The 26,569-nt window shown below is 40.4% G+C and overlaps 1 protein-coding gene across 1 annotated transcript in view; it reads left to right on the plus strand.

Moving 5' to 3' along the window:
- Positions 1–26,569, plus strand: part of LOC126284161 (uncharacterized) — a 440,490-nt gene that overhangs the window by 376,067 nt on the left and 37,854 nt on the right. Inside the window, exon 13 of the mRNA XM_049982884.1 lies at positions 16,679–16,806. Within this exon, the coding sequence (XP_049838841.1) occupies positions 16,679–16,806 (128 nt within the window). The remainder of the gene's footprint in view (positions 1–16,678; positions 16,807–26,569) is intronic.

Raw genomic sequence — 26,569 nt, forward strand, 5'->3', positions numbered from 1 at the left:
TGTTGGATGTCCTCCTGAGGGATATCGTGCCAATTTATGTCCAATTAGCGCTTTAGACTGTCACTCCTGGCTGTCGGGCTGTATAACGAACGAGTCAGGTTGGTATCCCACCACTGTCCAGTGCGTCTCCAGAGACTTCTTTGACTGTGAGTCTTAGTGACTGAAGTAGAATTGTCTTCAGTAATGAATACTGCTTCGACTGAGCCCCAATGACTAGTGAAGACATGTCTGGAGACACCACAGACAATATTGTGATACCAACCTGACTGTTGCCAGCCATATGACACCACAACCTGGAGTGATGATAAAGGGCGTCATTTTGTTTTATAGTGGGACTCCTTTCATTATCATCCATGACACCTATACAGCACAGCTACATGACGTTTTGTTGCTCTTCATGCAAAGCTATGCTGACCATGCATTTCAGCAAGATAATGCCTGCCCGTACATGGCGAGAATTCAGACTGCTTGTCTTTGTGCTTGCTAAACCCTACTTTGGCCAGCAAGGACGCCAGATCTCTTGCCCATTGAGAATGTTCGGAGTATTATAGGCAGAGACCTCCAACCAGCTCAGGGTTTTGATGATCTAATGCGCCAGTTGACAGAATTTAACACGATATCTCTCAGGACATCGAATAACTCCTCTATCAATCAATACCAAACAAAATAACTGCATCCATAAGGGCCAGAAGTGAACCAACATGTTACTGACTTTCTATAAAGTGAAGCTCTTTCTTCTTGAATAAATGAGCTATTTTTTCAACAATATAAGGAATAGGATAGATTGATACTCACCATAAAGATGAAAAGATGAGTTGCAGACAGGTACAACGAAAAGACTGTTACACGGGCAGCTATCAGCCAAAGCCGTTCTTAGCGAAGAAAACATGCACACATGTTTACACAAGCATGCACACCTCATGCAGCCAGTCAGTGTGAACTGCTGGTGCCAGCGGCAGAGTGTACGTGAGGTGTATTAACTTGTGTGTGTGTGTGTGTGTGTGTGCTCTTTGCGGAGGAAGGCTTTGGCTGATAGGTGCATGTGAAACAGTCTTTTTGTTATGTCTGTCTACAAATCAACTGGTCTTCTTTACGGTGGTGTCCGCAGCTAATGGTCTAGTGGCTAGCGTGCTGCCTCCGGATCACGGGGCCCCGGGTTCGTTTCCCAGCCGGGTTGGGAATTTTTTTCTGCATGGGGACTGGGTGTTTGTGTTGTCCTCATGAGTTCATCATCATCATAATTTGTGACAGGGGCTAGATTGGGCTGTGTAAAAATTGAGACTTTGTACGGGTGCTGATGACCAAGCAATTCATCTATTTGAAATGAAAATGTAATCACTTTTTTTGTTTGTGTATTTGTGCATCTACTGATTTCTCTCCCTGTCTTATAATTCCTTTGCAGTTTTGTGAATAGGATTAAGACTTAAAGCATCTTCCAATTTACTGTTTACCAGTTCTTTAAACCTTTGATTGTCTGGTTGATCTAAAGACATTTCCTCAGAAAAAATATTGGTCTTCATCATTACATGTTACTCACCAGGGTGTATACGACCTGGGACAACCAGGAAATCCGGGAAAAACCTGGGAATTTTTTCATCCGGGAAAAGTCCGGAAATTTTTCGGAATTCAGGAATTCTTCATTATTTTTAGATTTTAGTTAAATTTTTGTAATTTTGACTGGTAAAAATTGATTCTGTAGCAAAGAATATGAACGAGAAGGGGGGCATAAAACTTTAGTGGCAAAGGAAATGCGCCATTTGCAACAACAAAACACCGTGCACGCACAAGCGTCTGAAAATGGCATAAGTATGTCAAAGGCCTTAGCACGAAGGCTATGTAATACTTCGTAGCAGTAACCTGCATTCCATGAGCATGACGTCACAACGGTTTACGTTAGGCTCGTTTGACCAGTTGCCAGCTGGCTCTTGTGCATGCCCAGTTGACTCACGTATGAGCAATACCTTCTCTCGCTTCCCGCTACTTGAAGTGTGGCTGTTGACTGTATCGGCAGTAAGGATCAAGCAGCCAGATGCTAACGAGAAAAATTCTTCTCGCCCGCCGTAGCTGCCAGATTCGCGCATGTGCAGAGTTCTCTGAGTTGTAGTGGGGAGAGGGTTAATCTCCACCGACCCCTGTTTGCAGTAAGTGATTTCGCTATTTCATCTTCGTTTACAGCTCCCACGACAAATGAAAACAAAACGGATTTCTGCAGCCGGGAGCTATCAATTGAATTGTAATACATTCACATAATTATGGAGGGCAAAAATATATTATTAGTTTCAGTTTTCTGATTTTATTTCCAACTTGTTAGCAGTCAAGCATTAATTGCCTTGCCGAACAATGAAGTTATTTTTGTCAGTTTGGTAAAGAAATTTGGCTTTATTAATCTTTCCGCTGAAGCAATCAATTTATTTGAAACGAAGTGTTTTGTTCCACAGCATTGGGTAGTTCCAATTGTTTTGCTGAATTTAAAGTGCACGTTTCATCTTCTGTCATGTATGTCATTATGTCATAATAAAAAACCAAATATGATATGGTACAGTACTGGTACTCCAAGAAAATTTACATTCCAAAAACCACCCTGAAAGCTTAATATCACATGGATCTACTTCACTGTGAATCTCGAAAAAACCAATGTGCACTTCAAGCCGATTTATGCATTTCAGTATGATTTACGAAATTCTGGTGTTCTTGGAGTATCCTCTGATGTTCTGTTTCTTTTTTGATGTTCTGTTTCTTTTTTGATGTTCTGTTTCTTTTTTGGCGTAATGTAAGCTTTCTTAGTGCTTTATAGATACGAACATGCGGGCTTCCTACACCACTGCAGCTGCGCACATGCAATAAGGCGTGTTTTCTGACACTCTCTGGCAACTGCTAAATCGAATCTATTTCTAACAGTCTGGAGATAGTATTGCGAATATGGTTCAAAAAGCGTTACTTTCAAAGTAAATTTCTTTTTACACAAGATGAATTGTGTTAACTGTGAGGAAGTTGGATGAATTTCTTAAATCACAGTGTGTTTAAAATGGAACACTTTGACAGGGTGTATACAGCCCGGGAGATCCGGGAAAAACGCGGTAATTTTTTCATCTGGGAAAAGCCCAGGAATTTTTTAGAATTCTGGGATTTTTCATTGTTTTAGATTTCAGTTAAAGTTTTGTAGGTTTGATGTGTAAGATCTGATATGCTGACAATGAACTTTAGTCCACTACTGCTGAATAATACTGTAGCAATGAAACATAAATCAGAGAATAACACCAAAATAAAAGTTTTGTTGCATAGAAATGGGTAATTTACACAATGCACAGACTAGTTTGCCGACACCGAAAAGTGTCAAAGGCTTTACGTCGAAGATTATGCATTTCGCCCGTAACAACTAGCGTGCATTCGATGTGCGTGACGTCACAATTGTTTACATTTCTAACAGATCACCAGAAAATATTACGAATAGTGGCTTGAGATGTGTTACTTACAAAGTAAATTTCCACACACGATGATTTATGGTACGTGTGAGAATGTGCAGTGAATTTCTTAAATCACAGGGAGTTATAACTCTAATTCAAAACGGAACACTTTGAGGATCAGCCATTTGAAAAATGTCAGGCCGAGAAGATAAGTCATTTATGCCACTATTTAAAATTTTACTGGCACATTTGTATTTGATATGATTTAATGTGTAACACATGCTAAAAAAAAGACCGAGCTTCAAGTTAGTTTTCATATTTAATGTTGTTTTTTCGTAGATAAAAAATTATACAATCGTTGGCAAAAAGCATAATTGACCTTCAAAAAGATGTGCATAATGTGTTACTGAGCAGTGCCACAAGTATCTTCATGCCAGAACACGTCGACTTTTCTACGCAACTGATAATCATTTTGGCACGATTTTAATTGCCAAATTAGAGCCTGTTAGTAGGCCTACGGACTTCCTACCATTGTAGGACGATGCAATTCTCGTTCGTACATACACAGCTACTTAAGAGTTAACCACTGTAGAAACGCACATCGTTGATTTGAGCGAGTTTGGACTACCTTCATAACGTACGCACTGCAGCCTGTCTTTCTCGTAGGCCTCGTGCTCTGAATAACTGCCATCATTCGCTAGCGAGATCACGTGACATGAGCTATGACTGGCTGACAAAAGTGCATTGCTCAACACAATCTCTATTTTAGAGTTTCGGAAGCTACCGTGCTGTAATTTGTGGAATTTGTGTATATACTTTCACAGTACGAAAATAAACTCTGTGCATATTGTCTCGCATCAAACAACTTTCCAAACGCATTGTTTTTCTGGATTTCATTTCCTAAAGTGCTGGGACATCCTCCACCGGTATAAGACTTTTACGATTCAAAGGACTGATAGGTTTTACAGCTCCGAGAGAAAGCATACTGTTACTTAACACAGATGTATTTTCACCCGCTTTATACGTAATTTCATCTGGGAGAAATTGTGTTTTTAACTGGGAAATCCAGGAATTTTTTTTTCTTGTCCACATAGACACCCTGCTTTGAGGACCATTCACGTAGAAGAATAAAGAACCCAGAAGACCGAGCATTTATGATATTATTTTAAATTTACTGGCTCATTTGTGTAGTATAGCTAAAAAGCTACACTTTCACATGTAATACTGATCTATTTTGCGTGTGTTAAAGTATAACACACGCAAAATAGATCAGTATTACATGTGAAAGTGTAGCTTTTTAGCTATACTATGTATGTTAATGTAAACCATTAACTTTTCCTCTTTGTGTATTCACACTACGTATCAGTGACCTTGCTATTGACTGACTACATCATGTGTCCTATGCTCTAAATATCTGCTGTCATCGGCTGGTGACATCACGTGGCATGGGATATGACTGGCTTACAAAAGGACATCGCAATCTCGATTTCAATGCTCCGGAAACTAACTTGCTGTGTTCGGTGCAATTCGAATTTATACTTTTGTAATACGAAAGTATGCAGTGTATATGTTGCTGCACATTAGAGGTCTTTCCAAAACTAATAAGGCAAACAATAGCATGGAACTTCCTGAGCACATTAAGGCAGGTTTCCTCCACCTAAACAAGTGGCTTTATGTATCCAACACAATTCAATGTTTCAAATGCCAGCACGTTGGGCTTACTACTCTTTGGTGTCATGGAGAAGACACTTCTGGCAAATTCAGTAAGGCTGCCCACAAAGGTGTCCTTTGTTTGTCTCCATTGAAGTGTGTGAATTGCTCTGGAGCTCACCGTATCTGGGGTTGGGACTGAAGCATATATCTGGAAGAACAGAAGATACAAAATCTTAAGACTACAAAACACTGCCTCCTTTACTTCAGTTGTTAAACAACCAGAGCAGAAAGCTGATGCTGCTACACAAACAGAGGTTGTTGTTGTCAGCAATAGTACCTGCATTTGTCCATGAAGTTGTGCTGCTGCAGTCATTTTGAAGCCTGTCCTTTGCCCCAGAACTTCAGAAAAAGCTGTTGTTGCTGGCATTGGGTAGCTCCTCACCCTTCCAAAGGTTCAATCTGGTACAATATTGAGTGCTGCCACAACCACAGCCATGGTTGTAGCTGCAAAGCCCACACAGCGTAAAAAATCAAAAGGCAAAACATCCACCCCATATGGATTTGGGAAATAAACAGACTAATGATGGCAACATCATGCCCTCTGATGTCTCTCTTGATTCTTCTTTAGAAGCGATGGATGTTGATGTTGAACTTAGGCAATCATCTTGCCCCAGGACTGAGCCTCCACTCATGGTAGGCTGCCTTCCATGGCAGAATGTCAGGATGAAAGTGCTACCCCTGTAATAGAAGCCTCCCATCCCCCAGTGGAATATTAATGGGTTCAGGACACGTGTGGAGGAACTGAAGCTCCTAGAAAAGGAATTGCTTGTGTTCCCAAGAAACATTTTGAAGCATTTGATGCCCCTGTCTGTGGGGTTATACACTCTTATCACGTGGGTGTCCTGACTGGGGAAAGGGCCAAGGGAGCGGTTGTCCTGTTTGTAATTAATGCATACCACTTCTGTTCTCTCCTTCTGGCTATTGGCCTGCAAACAATTGCAATTAAAATTTGTGCACATCAGAGGATTACTGTTTGTTCGCTGTGTTTACCTCTGCTAGATGCAGTAGATTCTAAGCCTCTAACAGATCTTACGGATAAGTGCCCTGACCATTTCTCTTCCTGGTAGACTTCAGTGCCCATCAGGTCTTTCCTTTACTTGCCCTCAGGGTCAGATTTTGAAGAGCCTCCTGACATATTGAGCTGTGCATGCTAAACAATGGTGTGCCCACTCATTTCTGTGCTGCTACTGAGTCATTCCCAGCCATTAACTTATCTCTCTGCTCTCTAGTCCTGACAGACTGCGTTCAGTCTGGTAACCTCTTCCCATTCCACATTGACCTTCTGGATGGGAGGTTGCTTGACTAGATTCCACCAAAATTGGTCAGCAGAGCTAACTGGATGCTGTTCAGCGAGCTGGCTGTGTTCAAACACGACAACAGCCTCCAGGGATGGGTGGACCACATCACACAAGTGATCCATCATGCTGCTGACATATCCATCCTAAGTCCTGATAAGTGCCATCCAGCAGTCCAGGACAGGCATGTGGCTCTAAGCTGGTTTAAATGCTGCCCAACAGCAAACAGCCTCACAGGTTTTAGTCGTGGATACCAAGACTCAGCATATAATTAAGGAGAGCAAGAGGTGGTCATGACAGGAGTTCCTGGTCTCCATCGACCGTACCACTTCTTCTTCAAAAGTATGGGAAGCCATCTGTAGGATTTCCGGTAAACTTTTTTTGTTTCCCAATAGCAGCAATGTTGAAACAGGCATGCCTCGAGACAGCATCTGAGGAAATTGATCCGACACTGATAGAACATTTTTGAAAATCTAAAGTCAGTGTAGTCAGAATTCGACATTTTTTTGCTGCCATGTGATTGTAAAGAGGAAAAGTTGGACTTCAGATGAAACAATTATTCTGAGTCTTACAACTAGCCTTTCTGCATGTGGGAGCTGGAATCAGCACTGTCAGAGACTCATGGTAATGCACTCGCTCACGAGACCAAAACTGGTACTGCGTGCTTAGACATTTGCCAACAGTATCGAAGGAAATTCTCCTTGAATGTTTTAATCTTATATGTCAATCAGGTCACATTCCCAACTCATGAAGAGCGGCTATTCTGATACCTTTCCTCAAACCAGGAGAGGACCGCACATGTTCCGGTAGTAATTATTGGAGTATTTCCTTAACAAGCCTTGTAGGAAAGACCCTCGAGTGAATGCTGAACCATCGTCTGGTCTGGTTGTTACAGCTCGGGCAACTCCTTACCTGCTCTCGGTGTGGATTTTGGAGATTCAGCCCACTGTAGATAGCCTGACCCTGCTGGAGGCAGCTATTCAGCAGAGTTTCCTATGTCGACATCATTGTGTTGGCATATTCTTTGAGATCAGTAAGGCATACAGTACTACCCGGAGACATAGTATACTCCCACAGTTGCATCAATGAGGTTTTCTTGGCCAACTCCCCGTCTCCATAGAGCCTTTTGTCTCCGTTATTATTGAGGACCAAACTTGGTAGTACACAGTCAGGTCATTTTGAGCAGCAGAATGGTGTCCCTCAGGGCAGTGCTTTAAGTGTCACCCTCTTCACCATAGCAATAACATTATCAGGTGTATGGTAAGGAGTCCTGTACAGTGCTCCTTATTTGTGGACAATTTTGCTGTTTTCCTTTCCTCCTCCAGCATTGCAACAGTGACCCGTCAGTTGCAACTTACAGTGCAGAGGCTATTGAAGAGGACTGCAAAGACTGGTTTTCTGCAGATAAGTGTGTTTCTTATTTTTAATTCACCTGACTTGCATATGAGGGACACCATTCTGCATTTTAGAGAGAGGTGAGGTTCCTGGGCTGCATTCTTTATTCCAAATTGTCATGGTTGCCACATCTGAGAGACCTGAGAGCCAGGACCTTGAAGGCTCTTGAGCATTGTAAAGTGACTTGGCCAGAGGTCTTGGGGTGCAAACTGGGTGAGTCCACTCCAGTTTCATAGGGCTTTCGTGCATTCACAGTTGCACTACAGATTCACAGTGTATGGATTGGCAGGGCCTCCTTATTTGATCATCATTGATGCTGCCCACCACAAGGGGATTTGGCTTGCCACCAGCGCTTAAAGGACCAGCCCCATATCCAGTCTCTGTGGCGGCAGGCATGTAAATTTCTTGCAGCTTTGAATTCATGTGTTTACCATACTGTTGTTCATCCCCCTCTGGAACATCTTTTCATTCATTGTCTATGAACAACAAGGCCATTTGGGATCCATGTGCAGCATGTGCTGGAGTCACTTGGTGTGGAGCATGTACAACACCAAGTCCAGGGTTTTAACTGTCTGACACCCTGGTTACTTCAGAGGCCCAGTGTCATTTTAGATTTAGTGCAGTACAGGAGAGGTAGCAGTACTCCTTCTGTGTTTCATGTGATATTTTCTGATATTTTATTCGAGCCTCGCAACTGTGTAGCAGTCTTTAGAAATGGGTTGTTGGTCTGTTGGTTGCTCTGTTGTTTCCCTGGATCATGTTGTCAAGGTCCAACTGCCCCAAGAATTTACTGTCTTCGAGGCAGAATTAGAAGCAATCTTGCAAGCACTGGAGCAGATGAGACATTCTTCCAGTGCTAAATTTGTTTTCTGTTCAGATTTTCTGAGTGCCCTTCACTCCCTGCAATGTGTGTATCCAGCAGATAATGTAGTCCAGAATATCCAGGACGCCCTCACCCATCTACAATGTCTGGGGAAGGAAGTGTCTTCCTGCTGGGCACTATGGCACACAGGTATTGTGGGAAATGAAAGGATGGATCTAGCAGCCAAGGAAGCGTGTCGTGATCCTCATTTATTTCAGTGTACCGTGGCATTGTTTGCTGGCATGTCCCTGTTGAGGTTCAAAGTTATGTGTCTGTGGGAAGATCAGTAGCTGTAAGTGATAGACAGTAAGCTCCATCTAGTAAATCCCAATTGAGGCCGTGGCGTACCTCCTTCCAGCCACATCGATGGGACGAGGTCCTCCTTCCTCATGTTCGCATAGGCAACAGCTATAGCCCGCTTCATGTAAGAAGGCACTTATGTGCATAGAGGCAGAGTGATAGGGAGGCGTGGAGGGAATGAGGTTTGCGCATGCGTGGTGGCAGAGAGCAGGCAGACCAAGTCTGTGTTGCCGAGCTGTGTTGCTACGGACAACAATTGTGTTCATTCGCCCTAGGTACATTGTATTATTCATTCAAATGTATGAGCGAATGACAAATTGTAAAACCGATTTAAGATCATTGAAAATAGTTGCAATAATTGCCGTTTATTGCAATTTGGACTGTATTGTGTAAGTAAGAATGTAGTACTTAACAGAACAAACTTCAAACTCAGACTGAAATCGTTATATTTAATTGAAAACTGCTTAAATTCCATATAATTTTTAAAATATAAGTAATGCACATATGTGGGTGTGTTTTACTGCTGTTGAATGTAAATTGCTAGTGTCAAAAAGAATTACTGGTAGCAAACACTAGTGTAAAAGAATATCGTAAAAATTTTCAGTACATTATCATATATTTCGGTGCCAATAGGCACTATGAGTTTAAACTAACCTATTCAACATTACAGTTGGAGAACGCATTTATGATCCATTGAACAAGCTAACAATTAACTATCTTCTGTATTTAACTCGACGGTATGCTGACCGATAATGTCGAAAACCACAGATATATCGACAGCTAACTCTCCCTTTCATTTTAAGACATTTTTCAATTTGTGTCACAAAAATGACAGGAGTTTATGTGTTGAAGTACTGGAGTTTGTGATTAATTTATCCAGCTACATTGTCGCAAGTAATACAACAGGCTGGGAAAAGCTTAAGTTCTCCTTGGGCAACATGTTGAACATTATAGTCTGAATGCTTCACAGCTTACATATTCCTAATTAATAAAAGCTAAGAAGTTCTCATGCACAGTGTATTCAATTGATATGTCGACAGAAACATTTTTAAGCTGTGAGTCTTGTAAACCGAGAAAGATTGTTACTTTCTTACAAAGTTTACATCATAATACCATCTACTATCTGAGTCTATGTCCGAACCATCTGATTATAAATTTAGGATGATATGTCCAAGGCTTTTATCTATCTTCATCTATCTGTGAAAGTATTATTTTTAAAACTTTTCACCATGATGCACACAGTGTGCCGATGCTGTCTATTGCTTCAAGCACAAGCTTTCAGTGTCTGTTATTGACTCCCCAAACACCCCCCCCCCCCCCCCCCCCCCCCCACACACACACACACACACACACACACAGCTTAACCTGTGCGGAAATTAATTCTATCGGATTACACGGACAGCAATACGTGGGTAAATGCAAAACTGTGTGAACACATTCACATTCAAGAAAGTCAAATTTGTACAATCTGTCACGTGACTTTTATACATTAGTGAGCTACAAGAGTTCAGCATGAGTCTGGCTTATATTGTCCGGAATATTTTTATTCTTCAGCCAGAGCATAATATTCCATTCCTGGTCACTTCTCTGTAACAGCTGAATGATAACTGGCATGGATATTACAATGACAACTTTGAAGCTAGGTATGGCAAGAATTGTTCAGTGAATAACTTCTTGAAAGTGGCAGCGTTCATTTCTGAATGGTAGTCACTACTGTTTTTCTGACATCTAAATACAAGTTTGCTCTCAGGAACCAAATCAGAAGAAAAGTCAGCTTGCAGAATAAGAATCCGAGAACTTTTTCATAAGGGAACTTCAAAACCGCCTGTACCATCACTCATTTCCTAGCAGGTATTCATGGAATGATTCTGATTCACCCATGTTTCATCAAGGTAATATACTGTAGAATTACCTCCTCTTCTTGTGTCATGCATCTTTGTAACAGATGTGCATTGTGCTGCTACGTCACTTCTTTCAATTAAAAACACTCTTCTTAACATGTTTAAAACCAATGAATTTTAAAATTCTTTTCATTGACGAAGCGCTACCTTTGAAGCCAATTCGCTGAGGCATGATTGCAACTAGTTTTCCCTTCTTATATACATTTCAACCACTGAGCTCTTTAAAACATGGTTGTTAAAACCATTTATTTGTGTCACAGGTTTCTTGTGATTTATATGCTTTTCAGGTGACACAAAAACAAAATTTCCTGAGTTTTCTAGAGCTCCGACATTTTTGTTTACTATTCTCTTTACAGCTCCTACACTCTTGTGTACTATCCTCCGCACAGTTCTCTTGCCGCCACATGCTTCTGCAGTTCATTTTTGAGTCTTGAAAATTTAAAAAATAAAGTATGGGTTTCAGATTTAAATTTGACGATGTTGTAAATGATGTGCAGAGATCACCTCGCCTGCTTGTGAAGCATCTACATCTACATGATTATTCTGAAATTCACAATTAAGTGCCCCGCAGAGCATTCATAGAAGCACGTTCAAGCTGTGTCTCTACCATTCCCCTCTCGAACAGCGCACAGGAAGCATGAACGCTTTTATCTTTCCTTCCAAACTCTTAATTTCTCTTATTTTATTTTGATGAACATTCCTCCCCATGTAGGTGGGTGCCAACAAAGTATTTTCCAAAAGTTGGCAACTGAAATTTCATGTGAAAATCCTGCCACAACAAAAAATGATGTTGTTTAGATGATTGCCACCCCAACTCCCATAGCATATCTGTGGCAGTCTCTCCCCTGTTTCGCAAAAATACAAAACGAGCTGCCCTTTCCTTGAACTTTTCGATCAGTTCTATCTGCTGTGGATCCCACATCTGACAGCAATACTCCTGAAGTAGATGGAAAAGCGTAGGGTGAGTAGTCTGTTTAGAGGACATGTTGCATTTTTTAAGAGTTCTACCAATAAATTGCAGTCTTTGGTCTGCTTTCCACACAATGTTATCCATGTGTGATAGTTGCATTTTAAGTTATTCGTGATAGTTATCCCTAAGTGTTAGTTGGATTCACAGCCTTTAGGATCATGTGTTTTATTTTGTAATCCTCAAATCAAATAGCTTCATATTTAAGGAAAATATGCATTGTGGCTCCCTTCAATGTTTCATGAAGATACAAAAGAAGGAGGGAGGAAAAGGATGCGAATGACACAACCACTACCACCATCATCATCATCACAACCACCACCATCATCAAAAATTGGACATTACCTGGCAGCCAGTGGGGCAGCATTGTATGTTTTATGTCTGAGAATTATGGAGGGGAGGTTATCACTAGTGTACCCTTTAGTAGAGTGATGACAAGTTATGGGTCTTTATGCACCACTGAATCAAAGGCTTGTTTAGACCAAGAACAGAGAAAGGATCTACAGTACAGTATCTCTCACCTTTACTGCTTAGGATGCTTCCCAGGCAATATCCATAAAACTACCTTCCCCGGTGACGTCGCTATTTTCCACAGCAGCACCTGTTGAGTCATTGTCTGCTGTTTCAGTTTCAGATAACAATGCTGACACTATTTCAGAATCTAGAATTACCCATATTACACTTTCAGTTTCCTGTCCCTCAAGGTATCTCTCCTCCAGTAGTGATCACCTCTCTCTCTCTCTCTCTCTCTCTCTCTCTCTCTCTCTCTCTCTCTCTCTCTCTCTTTCTTTTTTCAAGTCCTCTAATGTCACAACAGCAAAAACTAATAACACGCCAGTGCGAAAGCAAACTCACTGCGCAGTCTAGTGGTTAGCATTTATGGCTAGCATCAGCAAGGTCCTGTGTTTGATTACTGGCGACCACCTTTTTCTGGTGGAGAGGTCTGGAAGGAGGTTCACTCACAGTTGTGTGGGCAACTGAAAAGCTACTTGCAATTACATTTTCGGGTCAGAGACCCAGACGCCTGATGGATTATAACCATGGATCTTATTCTCTGTGAGTTTCCACAGAACATTTGTATAGGATTTAGGGTTAGACAGTATGGCGACAGAAGGTAGGGAACTATTTTCTTCCAAAATTTTCAATCGAATCAAGACAAGATTAGTGCTCATTAATTAATTAATGTCAACAATTTTGGTTTTCTCATCTCAGGTTCTTCTGTTGTAGTCACAACAGAGGAGAAACAACCACAAAAAAGAACTATGCATTCACAACAATAAAATGTCGTCAGGCACTCTGTTTCACAATACTTGTCAGACACTGTTACTTTGTAGTATTTATTCACAATGTAGTGTGTGTTTATTCACAATGTAGTGTGTGTTTTAGAGAGTTAGAGAGAGAGAGAGAGAGAGACCACTGCACCCTTCAATTCTGATGCTACATTTTTTCATAAAAAAAAATCTGTTCTCTCGTTTACATATAACAATTCGTTCATTGAGGCACCTTCTAAAAACAAATACCATAGCTGCAACAGTTTTTCTCAGAGTTCTTTACTAACCTGTAAGTCCAGTGCCATGCAACAAAAGCTGAAGTTTTCTTTGTATTATTTATAATATCAGGGAAATTCTTGTTTAATAATAGGTTTATCTGTGTCGTCACTGTAGGCTTTTTACTTCTTCTACTCTGGGGCAGTTACTTGAATCTTGCTCCACCCAGCATCTTGTCCCTCCTGTAATTTGCAAGCAACTGATTTACTTAACTTTTGCTTGCCAAAACTTGCTAGCATCTGTCACCTATTACACTTTTATAGTTCTCACTTTCAGTAAAATTAGTGATGTTAGGATCAACTTGTCCAGCTTCATGAAGGAATTTCTCGCATTCACTGTTCATGCCAGCACCGCAAGCTAACAACACACACCACTTATAACTAGAAATGTCTGTATCTGGTCACACAACCAAGACGAGTTACCAGTTTACCCTGCCAAGTAATACTTAAGGCACTGAGTGGTCAACAGGCATATAAGGGAGAACGAAAGCATTGCTGAGCCTATGAACAGTATCCTTCAGAGATAAGCCCCTTCAACCTTCCCTTTCCGTCTCCCTGTGTGTGGCACTAAGCACTGGGGAAGATATAGATATAAGGGAGAACGAAAGCATTGCTGAGCCTATGAACAGTATCCTTCAGAGATAAGCCCCTTCAACCTTCCCTTTCCGTCTCCCTGTGTGTGGCACTAAGCACTGGGGAAGATATAGATATGTTCATAATTCCAGGCTGCCTGTTGCAGGTTGGACTGGTGGTCCACATCCCATGCTGTCAGCTTCCATTATCCAGAAAAACTAAAATCCTTCAGATTGGAATGGGCATTCAAGATTGGTCCCTTGTATTTCAGGTGATGGAATCTTGTGTTTCTGGGTGAGACCTACTTCAATATGACCCTTAATAATAGTTCCAAGTGCTGTATGCTTAAATGGTGACTGCAACCTGAAAGCCTCCCTTGTGAGGCTATATGTAAAACACACGCTTAGCATATCATCTTGGGTGTTAATAAGCACTTGTGGACTTGCACACGAACTCTGGTGGGATATTCAATAGGAACATATCCGGCCTCTTTCAATTCCATGTCAAAACATTTAGGAAATGCTATGTCATCCGAACAAGACACAGCCAGGGCAAAAGCACATGTATCCTAATCTCTGAATTTTCTTTCAGATGTATCAAGCTGAAATGTATTACTAATTAAATAACTAGCCTCATAATAGTAAGAAAACACAGTTAACTTTACTAGACAATTTCTTTTGTCACGAACACAGTATTTAACAATGTAAACAGACTTATTGATGTGGAATATTTTGGAAGTGACGATTTCTAATTCTGGACTATTTAAAATATCTTTTATAACTACTTTGATTCACAGATTTTCTAATCATAAAAATGTAAATTTTAACTAAATTTTCAATGTTAATAAAACCAGATTTTAACATAATACTGATCTGCTGCAGAGGCTTACAAAATACTCTTGTGCACACAAAGTAAATTATATGCACACCATACAATACATGCCAATTAAGGGCCATTCCTTGTGGTTTGTCATAGGAGACAGTTTAATGCAATCAGTACCAAGAGTACAGTTAATAGTATACTACTCTTTATAAGAGATTTGTAGATCATTAGTTAACTAAAATTGTATGGGACTGTGACATCTTTGCACTAGCATGTTGGTTTTACTTGAGAAGTGTGGTGATGTGGACTCAAAACTAACTGTTTGGTGAAAATGAGGTATCTTCTTCTATGTGATGAATCACTGTGACATTTTACCATTTTTCAACTAATGAGAAATGAAGAAAATAAACAAAAACAAATTCATAACAACATTTATGCCTGTCATCTAGGGTTATGAGAGCTTCATGTCAGCAAAGACCTATAAAATAGCAGCATTTTGTTCTATTAATTATTGAGTTGATCCACTACTCTTAGCCAAGATCATTAAATCAGCTGAAATAGCAATATATTTGCTAGAAAACTTCATAGTAATTATGACCAATTATCACTTTGCATATTCCGATGGAAGTTCATCATTCTTACGTTAAATGAGAAGAGGGTGGTTTCAAGTAGGAACTATTTGTCTGGGATTTTGTACACAAGGTAAGATACTAACACTGACTTATGTTTCAGCAGAAGGGAGAATTTATACACAAACATAAATTCTTTGGAAAAAACACCAGTGAAGAAGATAACTATAGCTCATGTCATGTGGAAAGGCAGCCCTATTTTCAGCTGTTCTGCGCATCCTCCACCATTACCTGCTAAGAGCAACAGAATTGTCCATTCAGATATCGATGTTACTTTCTTGTAGCAGTATAGCTGTGAATATGTATCTGTAAATGTTTTAGTGTGGTTTCCAAATGAACGTCAGGCGACGCAATAAACGTAAAGTTCCTCACAAGCAACTTTAATTTAATCGTGTGTCTTGGATATCATCTTAGTTGTGCGACTGGGTTCATGATTTCTTGTCAGAAACGTAATCAACACAAAATCATAGAGTAAAAGATTTAAGAGACAATCTGAACAGCCCTCTTAGACTGTTTGTAGACGATGCTGTGATTTATTGTCTTATAAAGCCATCAGAGATTAAAACAGATACGAAACAGCTTAGGCTGATATCTATATGGTCAGAAAAGTGGCAACTGACTCTAAATAATGAAAAGTCTGAAGTCATCCACACAATTACTAAGAGGAATCCACATCTACGGATGCACATCATTACCTAAGCTGTCAGGTTGAATATCTGGTTTACATCGTAGGTAGATGCTTACAGTCTTCCAGCCTTTAAATGGGATTCAAAATCATTCATAGATAGATGAATATCCATATGGCTGGACAGGTTGAGGAGGAAAATGAGATTTTTATTTGACATTTAAAGTTGTAATAATAGGAGAGAGAACTGATAAGAAACAGCCATTTTCTTGATTTAATTACCGTGCCATCATGAAGTTTTGAAAGGCAGAGCAATTAGACATACAGTGGATAAGGAAACGGGAATGATTTTCATTTAAAATTATTAGACTCTGGAACACCAATACCTCATATGCTTCTGCTTCATTCTATAAAATAAATTTAATATGTGATGTCACAAAAATTGAGCTGTTACAATGCCTGACTGTGATAATTATTGTATGAAGTGAAATGGCATTCAAACGATCTAGCAAGTCAAGTTGAGAACACTTTCATGCCATCCAGATTTGTTTTCTGTTGTTCAAAAATTGAGTTGTTGCATTATGATTCATAAATTATAGATTGTTTCCAGTTATTCAAGAATTACAACTATTGATTTCAATTCCAGGCTTAGATTCAGAAACTGTTTCCAAGTTCCTTGATTCTGTCACTCCGCCGTGGGTGGCTATGTTGGTTGGCAAGAAACTTATTGAAAAGCAACTTGGTGAATCACTAAGGCACCCTCTCCTCAGTATTGTAAGTGTTGTCATTGATTTAATTAATTAGTTTTACATTAGATTCGACATGTTTGGTGGCTCCCGCATAGAGAGAGATCTCTGGGATGTGGGAAGAAGTCAAAGATGTAGATTTTATTGAGGGGGGGGGGGGGGGGGAGGACCAGTGAATTCAAGTTATGAAATATTAATTTACAACAAAACTGATAATTAGTTATGATACAAACTAAAATATTGTTATTTTTAAATGCACGGTTTCATGGTTTACACTATTGGAAGTCTTAACCAGGTTGTAAAATATTTCCACTTTGGTAAAAAATTTTGATTTATTGATTCACATGTCATCGTAAAAACAGTGTGTGTAGGTGACAGCTGTTTCTGAAGAGTAAGATGTTAAATACTAAGAACACACACACACACAAAAGAGCGCATGTGCGCAGACAGAATTTATATGCCAGCAGTAATTTTTTACAATTATTTCATAGCAATGTATTTAAGTCTGTCTTGGAAAATACCAGTAGGAAATGATTCATTACATAAGTAAGTTTGTAATGTACTAAGTTCAGCTGAACAGTATTTGATAATTTTATGGCTGGGCAGTCTTTACCAATCAGGAGATGATATTTGCAGTACTGCTGATAGAATTTTCTGCTTTAAAGAATTTCTAATTCTGGTGTTGGAGACTAGTTTTGGTTGGTTGGGGAGATTAAAAAAGGTGGGCACAGTTCAATTAGGACAGGTTGTTTTAGCTGTGTCCCATAGAACATGGGTGCCCATGAGTGCCTGCAGCTCACTCACAGAAGGCACATGTAGATTAGGCTTCCTGTGAGTAGACCTTACTGCACTACATTCACTTCTTGCTTTGTTGCGTTTGCAAGGCATTTACCTACACCTGCCTGTGACTGCTCAGTGAAGGTGTACAGTTCTGTAGGTTATTGCCTGACTCCCTGACCCATGACTCAACCGAGGTATATGCCCCCGGGTGCCAAATTTGTATTCTTGAAGAAAAAACCTTGTTTCGCAAAGTGCCTGGCATCCAGAGCACGTTAGTCCATAAATTATTCATATCATTTTGAAGCGCGACCCAGTTAGGTTTTGAACATTTTTAAACACATCCTAAGTTGGTTTCTGAATGAATGCTGCAGACAAAACGGGATGGAGCTATATGAGCTGATGGGGTGATCACCACTATCAAGTTTTTGCCCAGTTCAGAAATGTTGTGATTTGCAGTTCACTTAGCACTCCCCTCTGTGCAATCATTATAGCTGCTCTGTCAATCTGGTGTCACTGGTCACCTTCCAATCCTTCCGTACTGCCTGTCTTGAGTACTATCTCCATGAAAGGTCTTTCCACCTTAATTTATTCTCATAACAACAATTACAGTCAGTTTAATATGATATATTTTCTTTGTTGGCCACTTCGTTCTGCATTATTTTCCTTATTGTTTCAGCTGAACGTCACCATCATTTCCTAAAGCCGATTAAAAGCTGGTAAAATTTTAACCCAGTACTCAAATATGTGAACTGCGACCGAATCTCTCCTTTGCAGTCTGCTCAGTAAATCACTACAGTCTCTCGTAACCAAATAAGCTATTGGTCGGAATTCTGAATCAACTAGCGATTTTTGAAGGACAGCATTTCTTTTCATGTATATTACCGACTGAATCTCTCCTTTGCAGTCTGCTTAGTAAATCACTACAGTCTCTCCTAACCAAATAAGCTGTTGGTCTGGATTCTGAATCAACTAACGATTTTTGAAGGACAGCATTTCTTTTCATATATGTTACTTTTACTTACAGAGCGATAAAGATGTTTGTATACAATATCCATACATGTATGAGAACATTTATTGCATATCTTTTCAGATACAACCGAAGTTTGTAAGATGTTAGAATTTAATTGTATTTCCTCCTGGGTTTTTCAAAATTGATACATTTTAATCAGAGCAATAGACTTTTGTAGTGGCTAGTTCATAGTTTCCCATGTATCTCTTGCACTAGTGCTGCGCTTGTTCAAGGTATATCAGTGATATAACAAGTGCTTGCTGGAACACAAGTATCATTTGTCGAGCCCTTCTCTTTCGAATTTTTCAAAGTAAGTCTGCATGTAACCTCAATAGCCAAAGCTTCATCTGTAAATTAAGATTACCCTTATGTAGTGAACTAAACAATGTAAAACCGTTGACTTCATCAGTAGTAGTTCAATCTGCATATATAACATGATCCTATATTTTACGAATGACAAATTTGGAAAAAAAAAAAATCATCTAATAATTTGGTAAATAAAGTATTCATTTATTTTTATTATTTTTTAAACTTCCATTAAGACATGGCACTATTAAAGAATGTGAAAGGGAAGCCAGCAAGAGTTTAAAGACTATTCCATTGGTGTTAGATATTGATTGTCTTTCTTAATGATCTCACCTGATGTGACCTGGCTAAGCACCTGAATAAAGAGCCCATTTCGGACATTTTGAGTGTAGTGATAAGTTTAGTGACTTAAATCAGTTTTAATTTATTTTGAATGTTCTTGCACCTCTTTTTTCAGTGAGCATTGTGAAGATGCCTCCTGAAATTTGTTTGAACCTTGTTGAATTCCAGCTCAACCAAAATGTAAAGGAGGGGTTTTGCATTGGAAGATTTTTAAAATGTTTTATTAGAATTTTCATCATTAATTTCCGCCGTATGTTCACAAGCACATGTTTTTGTGAGAGGCTTGTTTCCAGTAAAGAAATTAAAAAAAGTAAAGCTGATGAATATTCTCACTGATGTTTGCTGTTTGGAGAAATCTGTTTTATGACTAGTTGTTACACACCAGTCATGAAGTTTTTTACAAAAAGACATTTTAAAGAAAGTGTTAGTGCTTCCAAAAATTATTTCTTTTTAGCAAGTACTTGGTATGCTTCCTACTTCACACATCTGTGTAAGATTGAGTGAAGTCTAATAATAGGTATTCCATAAATAGCATATGGTTGCAGCTTATTATTATTATTATTCAACGAGCAGGATAGCTGCAGTTGCTGAAGAACATCACTCGTTGCACTCTCAGGGAGACCACTCTGCCTACAGTTACAGTGAGCCACCAAGAAGGCAGCTCTCTAGCTGTGCTGTAAAGAATGTTGAGCAATTGGGAAATGGGTGTCCGGAAAGTTTCAATTTTCCGTGTGCCCATTTGTGTGCACAGCCGATTTAGTAATGTTAGTTCTCATATGAAATGCTACTCAGTGGACACAATTTAGTCAACAAACAATGTGCTTGTGGGATGTATCTGTGGTGGGATTGGAGCAGGTAGTACTGAGTGGATGCATGCATAGTGCAGGTTTTTCATCTAGGATGATTACAGGAATAGCAATTCGGGGTAGGGAAAAAATGGTGCCTCTCATCCTAGGTTGTAAATGTCCTAGCCTTCCTATTTTAACTCCACGACCTATGATTCTGTCCTCATCGAGGAAGGAACTAATAGTTCTGAAAGTTAGGATAATTTTATCACTTTCACTTTTATATGCTTCTATCAGCAGTACTAAGAATGTTACATCTTGAAGGTAAATGATGGCTGGCAGTTAGATTTCGTAATTTATTGGAGTTGAATTTACTGTTTTGAAGTATTACAACAGCAATACTTTCAATTTCACATCTTGAAGCTGAGAACTGGTTAGTTCTTGTCATCTTGTAATTTTGTTGTTATCTTAGTAGCTTTTTTCCCACCAAATTAATTATATTGCTACTGATTCTTTGTTTTTAAGAGAGTTGCCGACATTAACTAAATTACCCATTGCTGACAGAAGTGTGTTATTAGAAGAATTTTGCATATTTGAGACCAACTTTAATCATTTCATTGCCAGAATGAAAAATGCTCCTATCATAGCATATAAAAGGCGAATATGTCTTGAGCAAAGTTAGGGATGAAAGGGAGATAACTAGCTTTCTGATTTACCTGATAGCTTCAAAGACATTTAAACCAAGACATCTTGACATATCTACACCTTTTTACTTGTTAGTATTAGCACCCATTCTAACATTTTGACGACACAAGGAGTAGTGCGAAACTGGATTGCATTCACAATTCATACCTCTCTCTCATCAGTTGACTTACATGGCAGGTGTAGCCGATCCTCTTCTCTGGATAATCAGCTACGTCGATCTCCCAAAATCTTCTTCTAGGAAGACTATCGCTGGTCATAGGAATTTAAAAGACTCTACTTTTGAAATAATTGGGTACTTGTAAAAAACTTTCAGTTCAATCATGATATATTTTCATTTCAATTTGAAACCACTTAATCTTTTCTTGTATAAACACTTAACTCTGTTAAGCCAACTGAGTCATCAAACATTAGACTCTATTAATATACATTTTTATCATGGTTGGTTTAATAACCACCACAAATTATTGACATGTCTCACCTTTGGCGAGTCCCAAACATGAAGTAAGTAAAAGTCTATATTCAATCCATGCTTCATCTGTCTCTTTAACAATTATCTCAGTACCATAAACAATAGAATATTACACAAACTCTCCTTGTCCTTTTAATACAGTTTCCAAGGCGCAACCGGCAAACACTTATTGGTGCTGCTCGTCTGAGCAGCTCTTGTCCTCCCATGACAAACGTCAATCCTGCACAGACATATGTGTTACGCAGTAAATAGGCTCTCTCACACTTATCTTTAAAACATTGTTTGTTCGAGGTGGTAGAAGGTTGTGTGGTTTCAGAAGATACTTGGATATTCTCGAATCACTACACCATGTCATGTAATGCAATGCATTGTGTGAAGTAAAATAACATGTTATATGCAATATGACATAATTTGTCATTGAAGTTCAGGATGTATGCATCCCAAATATAGATACTTCCTATTATAGATTCCCCCCACTGTTGCATACTTCCTGCTGTAGATGCATCCCACTCTCTAGAAGCACAACCCTCTCCACATATGCAACAGGCAGTGGTTTGGGGGAGAAATGGACCCTCAGGGGATAAAATCAACTCCCCCCCAAAACTTAACACTTCCATAGACACTCATGTGGTGAACCTCTCTGACGAGACTTCCTCCATGAAAAGACTTGCCGTAAAGCAGAACACAAAATTGTTTTTTGTATTACGTGCATGCACTTCAGCCATATAATATTATACAGGGTGTATCAAAAAGAATCCTCCAATTTGGCATGTCTGTATTTTTGAAACTTTTAAACATATACAATGAATTTTGTTTTTTATGAACTCAACATTTTTTCCACACCTTTTCTTAGCAGTTCAATATGCCCCTTTGACATGCACGGCATGCATGTCTTGAGTTACAGCTTCCACAGCTGCTGTTATGTGATGTCTCAGCTCATTCGTTGTTGTTGGTAATAGAGACACATAAAGAAAGTCTTTTAGGAAACCCCCCCCCCCCCCCACAGAATTATTTGCATACAATCAGGTCCGGTGACCTTGGAGGCCAGTAATGTAAGGCTGAATCATTTGGTCCAGTGTGACCGATCCATTGTTCAGTGATCCTCAGGGGATCCCTGCACTTCCAGATGCCAGTGTGAAAGTTCTCAAGCATATCAAGATATGTGCTTCGTATAACAGTGTTCTCGGCAAAGAAAAATGGACCATACACTTTTTCCCGTGAAACTGCACAAAACATATTAAATTTTGGAGAGTCTCTCTCATGTTGTATAATTTAAAGAGGTTGTTCCATACCCCACATTCTCACAGTTCACCTTTCCACTTAAATGGAATGTTGCCTCTTCACTTAACTCTAAGCGTGGAAGAAAACTGTCATCCTCCATGTCGGCAAGAAAAAATTTGTCACTTTCACAAAGAGCTTGCAGTAGCTGAATTTTGTGTGGTTTCGTATGTAAACGTCGATGCAACACATGCCAGTGAGACATTGGGGGCATGTTGAGCTGTCGAGCTGCACGGTGAATGGATTTCTGTGGACTCATTGTTATGATTTTTTAAAAATCAGATGATTCTTTTTAATACACCCTTTATATTGTTTACTAACATGTCAATTGCAAGATGCAGGTGTTCCACCACCTTCCAACTAGGAGAGCGCATTGCACTGGTGATGTAGGGTTGAGTCATAGAAAAGTGAAAATATGTCAAGATGTTTTGATTTAAATATCTTTGAAGCTGCCAGATAAGTCAGGAATCTAGTTCCCTTCTTTTACCTCCCTAACTCTGCCAGCAGTGGGTCTGAGCCCTCGCCTGTGGTTGATAGGGAGGTCGTTCCAAGGCATGGCAGGCAGTGAAAGACGTTCCCGGTGGCTGATCAGAAAGCCTCCTCGGTGCGTCTGACATACAGGTTTCAGGCACTGTCTCTGGCTGAGCCAGATGCAGCTGCCTGCCCTGTTTCAGAGGATCATTCTCAGCCTTCAAGGTCTGGGCAATCGCAGAGGGTGGGCTTATTGGTAGTTGGAAGCTCCAATGTTAGGTGCATAATGGGGCCCCTTAGGGATATGGCGGCTAAGGAGGGGAAGAAATCCAGTGTGGATTGCGGGAGGAGTCATTCCTGATGTGTAAAGGATCCTTCCGGATGCCATGAAGAGCACAGGGTGCAGCCAGCTGCAGGTGGTGGCACATGTTGGCACTAATGACGTGTGTCGCTTTGGACCTGAGGAAATTCTCTCTGGATTCCAGCGGCTATCTGATTTGGTGAAGGCTGCCGGTCTTGCTTACGAGATGAAGGCAAAGCTAACCATCTGCAGCATCGGCGACAGAACTGACTGCGGACCTTTGGTGCAGAGCCGGGTGGAGGATCTGAATCAGAGGCTCAGACAGTTTTGCGACCGTGTTGGCTGCAGATTCCTTGACTTGCGGCATAGGGTGGTGGGGTTTCGGGTTCCGCTGAATAGGTCAGGAGTTCACTACACTCAGCTGGCGGCTACACGGGTAGCAGAGGCTGTGTGGTGTGGACTGGGCTGTTTTTTAGGTTAGAAGGCCTCGGGAAAGTACGGGGTGGACTGCAATGTCAAAGGGTGCATAGCAAATACAGGACGTGCTTGGATCAAGGAACATTCGGAATTATAGTTGTAAATTGTTGTAGTTGTGCTGGAAAAGTCCCTGAGCTTCAAGTGCTAATAGAAAGCACAGAAGCTGATATCGTTATAGGTACAGAAAGCTGGCTAAAGCCTGAAATAAGTTCTGCAGAAATTTTTACGAAGTCTCAGACGGTGTTCAGTATAGATAGATTAGGCAGAATTGGGGTGGAGTGTTTGTGTCTGTCAGTAGTGGTTTAACTTGTAGTGAAGTCGAAGTAGATACTCTGTGCGAATTGGTATGGGTGGAGGTTATACTTAACAGCCGAACTAAGTTAATAATTGGCTCCTTCTACCGACTCCCAGTCTCCGATGATACAGTTGTGGAACAGTTCAGAGAAAGTTTGAGTCTCGTAGCAAATAAATACCCCACTCATCCGGTTATAGTTCGTGGGGACTTCAACCTTCCCTCGATATGTTGGCAAAAATACTTGTTCAAAACCGGTGGTAGGCAGAAAACATCTTCCGAGATTGCCCTAAATGCTTTCTCCGGAAATTATTTCGAGCAGTTGGTCCACGAACTCACGCGAATTGTAAATGGTTGCGAAAACACACTTGACCTCTTAGCCACAAACAATCCAGAGCTGATAGAGAGCATCATGACTGATACAGGGATTAGTGATCACAAGGTCGTTGTAGCTAGGTTCAATACCATTTCTTCCAAATCCATCAGAAACAAACACAAAATAATTTTATTTAAAAAAGTGTCACTAGAAGCCTTCCTAAAAGACTATCTCCATTCCTTCCGAACTTAGTATGCAAATGTAGACGAGATGTGGCTCAAATTCAAAGATATAGTAGCAACAGCAATTGAGAGATTCATACCTCATAAATTGGTAAGAGATGGAACGGATCCCCCGTGGTACACAAAAAAGGTCCGAACGCTGTTGCAGAGGCAACGGAAAAAGCATGCGAAGTTCAGAAGAACGCGAAATCCCGAAGATTGCCTAAAATTTACCGACGCACGAAATTTGGCACGGACTTAGATGCGAGATGCCTTTAATAGGTTCCACTACGAAACATTGTCTTGAAATTTGGCAGAAAATCCGAAGAAATTCTGGTCGTATGTAAAGTACACAAGCGGCAAGACGCAGTCAATACCTTCGCTGCGCAGTGCCGATGGTACTGTTACCGACGACTGTGCCGCTAAAGGGGAGTTATTGAATGCAGTTTTTCGAAATTCCTTCACCAGGGAAGACGAATGTAATATTCCAGAGTTTGAAACACGAACAACTGCTAGCATGAGTTTCTTAGAAGTAGATACCTTAGGGGTTGCGAAGCAACTCAAATCGCTTGCTACGGGCAAGTCTTCAGGTCCATATTGTATACCGATTAGGTTCCTTTCAGATTACGCTGATACTATAGCTCCCTACTTAGCACTCGTATACAACCGCCCGCTCACCAATAGATCTGTACCTACAGATTGGAAAATTGTGCAGGTCGCACCAGTGTTTAAGAAGGGTAGTAGGAGTAATCTATCTAACTACAGACCTATATCATTGACGTCGGTTTGCAGTAGGGTTTTGGAGCATATACCGTATTCAAACATTATGAATCACCTCGAAGGGAACGATCTATTGATACGCAATCAGCATGGCTTCAGAAAACATCGCACTTGTGCAACGCAGCTAGCTCTTTATTCGCACGAAGTAATGGCCGCTATCGACAGGGGATCTCAAGTTGATTCCGTATTTTTAGATTTCCGGAAAGCTTTTAACACCGTTCCTCACAAGTGACTTCTAATCAAGCTGCGGGCCTATGGGGTATCGTTTCAGTTGTGCGACTGGATTCGTGATTTCCTGTCAGGAAGGTCGCAGTTCGTAGTAATAGACAGCAAATCATCGAGTAAAACTGAAGTAATATCAGGTGTTCCCTAGGGAAGCGTCCTGGGACCTCTGCTGTTCCTGATCTATATAAATGACCTGGGTGAGAATCTGAGCAGTTCTCTTAGGTTGTTCGCAGATGATGCTGTAATTTACCGTCTAGTAAGGTCATCCGAAGACCAGTATCGAGGTGGAAGTACAGAGATGATGTAACTTACCCATCGAAAGCGTTGGTATGTTGATAGAGACACTAACAAACACAAACACACAAAATTCAAACTTTCGCAACCCACGGTTGCTTCATCAGGAAAGAGGGAAAGACGACAGGATCTGGGATGTAAGGGAGAGGGTAAGGAGTCACTCCAATCCCAGGAGCGGAAAGACTTACCTTGGGGGGGCAGGTATACACTCACGCACACGCGCACGCGCACACGCACACACACACACACATCCATCCTCGCATAACAGACACTAGGTGATATGTCTGCTGACACCACGGTCAGCCCAAGAGCCATCAGTGTAGCCACAGGTACTATTGCGAAATTCCATCTGAAGGTCGTGAAACTGAAAGTGATAGAGGGAGGCTGGTGTAGTGTCCTTAGAAAGTAAATGAAGACCAAGGAGAACACACGAAGCCACGGTGGTGAAGGGTTCACACCTGCCAGGAAGATGAGAAATTTGTTAACATCGAGTATAGATTTAAGTGTCAGGAAGTCGTTTCTGAAAGTATTTGTATGGAGTGTAGCCATGTCTGGGAGTGAAACATGGACGATAAATAGTTTGGACAGGAAGAGAATAGAAGCTTTCGAAATGTGGTGCTACAGAAGAATGCTGAAGATTAGATGGGTAAATCACATAACTAATGAGGAGGTATTGAATAGAATTTGTGGCACAACTTGACGAGAAGAAGAGACCGGTTGGAAGGACATGTTCTGCAAAT

The sequence above is a fragment of the Schistocerca gregaria genome, chromosome 8, assembly GCF_023897955.1.
Source record: "Schistocerca gregaria isolate iqSchGreg1 chromosome 8, iqSchGreg1.2, whole genome shotgun sequence".
Taxonomy (NCBI): domain Eukaryota; kingdom Metazoa; phylum Arthropoda; class Insecta; order Orthoptera; family Acrididae; genus Schistocerca; species Schistocerca gregaria.